The 7,500-nt window shown below is 34.8% G+C and overlaps 1 protein-coding gene across 1 annotated transcript in view; it reads left to right on the top strand.

The window, feature by feature from the left end:
* Positions 1 to 1,770, top strand: part of elf3 (E74-like factor 3 (ets domain transcription factor, epithelial-specific)) — a 3,584-nt gene extending 1,814 nt beyond the window's left edge. Inside the window, exons 7-9 of the mRNA XM_052124094.1 lie at positions 270 to 380; positions 490 to 685; positions 948 to 1,770. Coding sequence (XP_051980054.1) covers positions 270 to 380; positions 490 to 685; positions 948 to 1,053 — 413 coding nt within the window. The 3' untranslated portion in view covers positions 1,054 to 1,770. The remainder of the gene's footprint in view (positions 1 to 269; positions 381 to 489; positions 686 to 947) is intronic.
* The last annotated feature ends 5,730 nt before the right edge of the window (positions 1,771 to 7,500 follow it).

Below are 7,500 nucleotides of genomic sequence, written 5' to 3' on the forward strand. Positions count from 1 at the left end.
AAGTTCCTCAATAAGTGCTCAGACCTGCTCCTAGAGGTACACCTTACTGCAGCGTTTAGTTTCAACTCTTATCAAACACACTTGAACCAGTTAATCAAGGTCATCAGGATTACTTGGCAATTATAGGCAGTTGTGTAGGAGCAGGATTGGAACTAAACTGCACAAATAGAAATAGGGTTGAGTTCTACGTCAACCAATTGAGTGAGAAGTACTGCAAGGGGCTCTAGACAGACTTGTCTAACATTTGCCTGGTGTGATTTTTCCCACAGACAATTTCGTGAAACAAGAGCCATCAGAGGTAAAGAAGAGAGGCAGAGGACGACCTCCAAAAATGAGTCGGGAATCTGACAACTTCATTGAGTCCAAGAAAACCAAACACGGTAAGCGAATGCAATTCTCAGGTGAAGAGGTACCTGATGCTGCAATCAAGTCTTGCACATCAGTAGATAATCCATATTCTAAACCAGACTCTGATCTATTCTATTCCAGCTCCAAGAGGAACCCACCTGTGGGAGTTCATCAGGGACATTCTGATCAACCCAGAACAGAACCATGGTCTGATGAAATGGGAGGACCGGAGAGATGGCGTCTTTAAGTTCCTGAAGTCTGAGGCTGTTGCTCAGCTATGGGGCCAAAAGAAGAAGAACAGCAGTATGACCTACGAGAAGCTCAGCAGAGCTATGAGGTAATTGACGCTGAGATCATGGGTTGGCTGCCAATCACAAGGTTGGCGGTTCGATTCCCGTCCCACATGACTCCACATGCTGAAGTGTCCTTGGGCAAGACACTGAACCCCAAGTTGCTCCCAATGGCAGGCTAGCACCTTGCATGGCATCTCTGCCATCATTGGTGTATGAGTGTGTGGTTGAATGGGTGAATGAGTCTCAGTGTAAAGCGCCATGGTTGACCAAAGGACAAGAGAATAATCTAAGTGTTTTTCTCTACAGGTATTACTATAAGAGAGACATTCTGGAGAGAGTGGATGGACGCAGACTCGTCTACAAGTTTGGGAAGAAATCCACTGGTTGGAGGATAGAGGAAACTGGATACTGAAGCTGACCCGATGGTCACTTTCAACCGTAGAGTCATTGGACTCCTACTAATGAGGAACTTTAGGCTGAGTTTGGTTGCTCTGAAGATCCTCTCTATAGAAACACACTCTTCCCAGAGGGAAAAAGTTTTGCAGAAACTGTAAGCCATTGTTTTGGCTAATGTAGGTTTTATGAACCTGTAAAAATGTTGTAAATACCACTAGCACCAGTCCGGTTTGGATGGCACGCTGGCGTGGCCTGGATCAGACTCCATTTGCTAAACCACTTTAAACTTTGTAAACTTTGTTCTACACAATGGTTGAACTGTGAGAGTATGTAAAGCTCTGTAAAATCTCTTTGGTGTTGAGGAAATTAAGTTTGAATGAACTGCAAAGGGATTTTGCCAACGGTTGAACAAACTCAGAACAGAAGGACATGATGGTGGTATGAAGTGCTGTTCACATCTGTCGTACTGATTGATATATCTATTCCACTGTTTATAGACTCATGTAAGAACAACGTATTCTTCATTACACTGCTCAATCAAGTACAAATCTGATTATATCACTGACGATTCTGCTCAATGTTTCTGTGATTTGAAGTCACTGGATAATATGTACGAGGTTTCCCTCTCAAATCTTATACTGTATTTAACACTTATGTATGGCATATATTTGCTTTTTTGTATAAACATTTTGTGAAATAAAGTTTGATTAAAAATACCTATGCACCCTGGTTATTTTAGCTATAGCGGCTACCTCCCAATGAAGTTTAGCATAGAGTTATATCTTTGCATTTTACTGTACGTACCACGTCGGTATGTAATATTTAATTTAAGCTGTTTGTTTTATTAAACTTTATCTTGTACTTGCGCCTCACCCTTGTGAACTCTGTTCCACTTCAAACACTCACTCAACCTTATTTCAACAAGGACATTTATTGCTAATGTGTTGAAATGTGCCAAGTATCAGTTTTGTCTTCAACAGAATATTTTTTATAGTTAATTCTCTATAGAAAAACACCAGTTCTGCTAGTTAGCGTTAGCGTTCGAATTTGCTAAAGCTGACCTTTAGTTGAATTTAACAATCACATTTTTAAAAGTGGGTTTCGTTTTGCATTTTAAATACAAAGCGGCTGTTCTTTAGAGGTCCAGCATTCAAATATACAAGCATACTCTATACGCAACAACAATATTTGCATGAATCCACATGCAAATGGCCACAGCAAGATAGCAAGCGCAAACTCTCCTCTACATTTGAAGCTGTAAATATTCTTTAAATGTGTCAAGTGTAGCGGTATTGACATGGATAACATCACACGTATCATATAATACCTGTGAGATCTGCAGAAACCCATCTGAAACACGTCTTGAGCTCCAAAACACCTGAAACTACCTTGGAATTATGGTCACCTAAGACAGCTAATCTATCGATGTTGAACTGGTGTTATTTTTCACAAGAATCTATCAATGTCAGAGTTCACGATCACCAGTTAAAAACAGCAGTTTCACACTGAGATCTTAAGAGATTCATGTTTTGTGTTTGTGTGACCCGTCATTCCAGAGATTAATTTACTTAGTCCTCATCGACACTAATCCGTGTAGAGTTGAAAATGCATTTTTGATATGTGTACACCCCTCATACACGCCAGCAGTTTCCTTCGGCAAAAACAGTTTCAAGACTTTTGAACATTTTCTCTATCACCGCTTACTTGAATTATGACATTAGGTATGTAAACAAAACAGAGTTTTGAACCAAAAAACACATTTTTTGCCTTAAAAATTAGTGAAGCCTGATATTTGAATGTTATTGTGTTTTTGCTTGCATGGAAGTGCCTATATTGCAGTTCAGTTAGCTTAGCTAACAGCTTATTACTGTTAAGTTTAGCTAACAGCTTATTACTGTTAATTAACTAACAGCATATTAATGTTAGCTTAGCTAACAGCTTATTAATGTTAGCTTAGCTAACAGCTTATTAATGTTAGCTTAGCTAACAGCTTATTACTGTTAATTTAGCTAACAGCTTATTACTGTTAAGCTTAGCTAACAGCTTATTATTGTTAATTTAGCTAACAGCTTATTACTGTTAATTTAGCTAACAGCTTATTACTGTTAAGCTTAGCTAACAGCTTATTATTGTTAATTTAGCTAACAGCTTATTAATGTTAGCTTAGCTAACAGCTTATTACTGTTAGCTTAGCTAACCGATTATTAATGTTAGCTTAGCTAACAGCTTATTCATGTTAGATTAGCTAACAGCTTATTCATGCTATCTTAGCTAAAAGCTTATTACTGTTAGCTTAGCTAACAGCTTATTAAATGTTACCTTAGCTAACTGCTTATTAATGTTAGCTTAGCTAACAGCTTATTACTGTTAAGCTTAGCTAACAGCTTATTATTGTTAATTTAGCTAACAGCTTATTAATGTTAGCTTAGCTAACAGCTTATTAATGTTAGCTTAGCTAACAGCATTATTAACTGTTAAGCTTAGCTAACAGCTTATTCATGTTAGATTAGCTAACAGCTTATTCATGCTATCTTAGCTAAAAGCTTATTACTGTTAGCTTAGCTAACAGCTTATTAATGTTAGCTTAGCTAACAGCTTATTAATGTTACCTTAGCTAACTGCTTATTAATGTTAGCTTAGCTAACAGCTTATTGCTGTTAAGCTTAGCTAACAGCTTATTATTGTTAATTTAGCTAACAGCTTATTAATGTTAGCTTAGCTAACAGCTTATTAATGTTAGCTTAGCTAACAGCTTATTAATGTTAGCTTAGCTAACAGCTTATTAATGTTAGATTAGCTAACAGCTTATTAATGTTACCCTAGCTAACAGCTTATTAATGTTAACTTAGCTGACAGCTTATTACTGTTAGCTTATTACTGTTAGCTTAGCTAACAGCTTATTACTGTTAAGCTTAGCTAACAGCTTATTAATGTTAGCTTAGCTAACAGCTTATTAATGTTAATTTAGCTAACAGCTTATTAATGTTAGCTTAGCTAACTGCTAATTACTGTTAGCTTTGCTAACAGCTTACTAATGTTACCTTAGCTGATAGCTTATTAATGTTAGTTTATTACCACAGCGTAATTATCATGAAGCTAATATCCGAAGCTAAATGAAAACCTGTTTGTTTACTTATAAAAACGTAAATAAAAACGTACCATAACTATAAATACTGAAACTAAACTTAAACATTATTTTCATGACTCCAAAACTAACTCAATTAAAATAAAAAATTAAGAAAAGCTCACAAACCTGCCTTCATTTACTGCTAGCTAGGGATAACACTATGGCTAATCAGAATTCTTAACCTTCAAGTCTAGAGAAGGGGCCTTGATCTTAAAATTAAACATGTTACAGAAACAAAAACGTTATTCTCAGCAATGGTGTGCTATCGTTTGATTTTTGAACAGTGCACAAATCTATGCAGACAGAAAATGACGTGTGTATTGCTGTATTGTTCATTTGTCAATGTGATGTTTGTTTTCATAGTGACTAACAGACTATTGTTGCATTCCTGACCAAAGTTCTCTGCACACACCTCAAAACTCTTTTGTCAAGATGAAAAAAAGACTTAGACTCTATAATATTTAGGTCAAGTGTGTGTTCTGATTAGCTTACCCGAAAGAACCTTTTTCTCGAAATGTGACAACGCAGTTTCTTTTCGCAACAGATGTACTCGTTCGGGACAACAACTGTCATGTGAGTTGAAGTCAATTAAATGCTTGATATTATTTTAGCTACAGTAGCTACCTGAATAATAACACATTTAAAGGAAAGTCTATCGCCCCTTGAGTATTGGGATTGTTACTGCACAGCACACTTTCAAGCACTCACGCTTGCATGTTTCTGCCTTTCTGGAAACTTTTATACTTACAGAAGATCAACTTAAAGCGATTTTATTGCTAGTGAAACCTTAAAATAACCTTTTTCATAATGACATTACAGCAGTTGTGTGTTTGTTTGGGTGTCATGTTTTATGACTTACATTAGACAACTATCAAAGATGCTGTTTTACGGCATTCCACTGCATTTCTGAACACGTTTTTATGGAACGCCTCTTCTGTTCTCTGGAAAATGTCAATGTGTAGAGATTTATGTAGAGCGCCAAAAAAGAAACAGTATGAATATCACTTAAAGGCATATTTCAGCCAAAAATGATAATTCTGTCATCACTCATTGTTTCATTGTTTGGAAAAGAAATTGCAAAGAAAGTGAATGGTGACTGAAGCTAACAAGGTCAGTACATTTGGAGTGAGCAACTACTTGTAATTATAACATGAATTAACGGTCATGAATGTTCATATACATTAGAATAGTTGGATTTGACATTTACTCTTCAATGCAGACAACAAGAACATTTACTAACATTTTGTTTGGAAAACAATTAGGGCTGCCGATTTAACGTGTTAGTGCAGTGTGATATATTACATTTAAATAAATTACATTTTAACACAATAAATCATGTCCCCGGACCGTAAAAAGGAATATCCCTTCCACATAAGCAATTGAAGATTGTAGTACCACCTGCTTTCTCCAGGGGGCAGTAAGCGGAACTCACTGTATAGGCAATGTGCAGCTTATCAGAGAGCAAACCACCCTTACTGACAGCACAACATAAGGACAGACGCAATCTTGCATACAAGCTTGATGGAGTGCAAATCTGAAGGCAGGGATATCAAGATGTGTTTTCTAAGTATTAAACTTTGTTTAACTTGACACAGCGATCTAACAATGGTATGTTTATGCCACCAGATAACGGAGATGCTCCAAAAGCATCCATCTTATGCAGGTGTACACTGACGCGTCCTTAAACAAGCCCTTATAATAACTCTCTAAAGCAGGGGTGTCCACACTTTTTTGTGTGATGATCTACTTTTAAATGACCAACTCAATAAAAAACACAGTTTCATTTAAAATAAGAAAATGCTTGTTGGGACTACTGCATGTATCCCTACATGGAATTCATCTTCTAATTAATACAAAAATATATAATAATGTTCAATGTTGATATCATTCAGTTTTAACACTAACCCAAAACACCTACAGCATATAATGATTAAATAATTATATTTAAATAATCATAATATGTGTGTATATTATATATATATATATATATATATATATATATATATATATATATATATATATATATATATATATATATATATAATACAATTAAAATGCATGACATTATTTAGGCACGTAAGTTAAGCATTAAAAACACAATTCAAAAAGTGACTTTTTATATTAAATATATTGTTATTTCCATATTATTAAACATAAGACAATCATTGTCCTACAGTTCACAGCAAATCAATTTTGTAACTGAATTTATCAATCAGTCCGATTTTTCTAATGAGGGCTTGTTTAAGGACACGTCAATATACACTTGCGTCATATCGGTTGCGTTGCTTTATAAACATAACATTTTTAGATTACTGTGACAATTTAAACAAAGTTTAAAACTTATTTTACAGCGTTCGGATTTGAGGATTTCTATATAATAAAATCGCACTGAATTAATGCATTAAATCACTAATACAACTTTTACAAAATTTATGAAATGGAAAACTGTTTTATTTATATAGCACCTTTCTAAACTCAATTTACAAATGAGACAAATTGTGACTCATGTGACTAAAATTATGTAATAATGAATTTTACAAGTACAAAAGTTACCTCACCATTAATTAACCCTTAATTAATGGTGAGTAATCAATGACCAGTACATTTAATTTTTAATATAGCAAGGACCGTCAAACACGCATTACTCTGATGCTAAATGCTGTAAAAAATCAATTATTTAAGCTAACTAGCTAACAGCTAGTCAGATGGATATCTGAAAGAAAACACAAGAAAAACAGAAAAACAGGCCGAAATGAGGAATCCAGATAGTAATCAGAGTTTGATCAGATGTATTGTTTACTAGATTACATGTCCATGAGTCAGAGAAATGATTGTCCAAAAGATAAAGACAAAACTTTCTATAATATTTCAGTTTCTTACATTTAAAATGATTTACGCTAATAATTTTACCCACAATACAAAGATAAGTTCGTTCTCGTTCGTGTGTTAATGAGTAAAGAATATTTTACATTCTTCTTTACATAATAAAAGACACCATGTTCAGAATATCCAGAGATTATGGTTAAGTGGGGTTTAGCATTATATTTGGTGTGTGTATGTTTATTGCACTGTGTGTGTTTAGGGATTGTTTTAGGCTCCGCCCACATCCTGACTCTCCCATTATGATCTCACCTGCTGATTTATAGAAGTATGCAGGATAACGCAACGGGTCATCCAAACACAGACTGAACATTAGATTTATATTGTTTTTATACTAAGAGTAAATACAAATGCAAAAGCTTTTTTATAACGGAATGATTTATTTTATTTGTTAGTGTTTTTTCCAGTTGATGTCACCCCCAAATGTGCACAAAAGTGAGGTTTTGTCAGATTTAA

The sequence above is a fragment of the Xyrauchen texanus genome, chromosome 50, assembly GCF_025860055.1.
Source record: "Xyrauchen texanus isolate HMW12.3.18 chromosome 50, RBS_HiC_50CHRs, whole genome shotgun sequence".
In the NCBI taxonomy this organism is placed as follows: Eukaryota; Metazoa; Chordata; class Actinopteri; order Cypriniformes; family Catostomidae; genus Xyrauchen; species Xyrauchen texanus.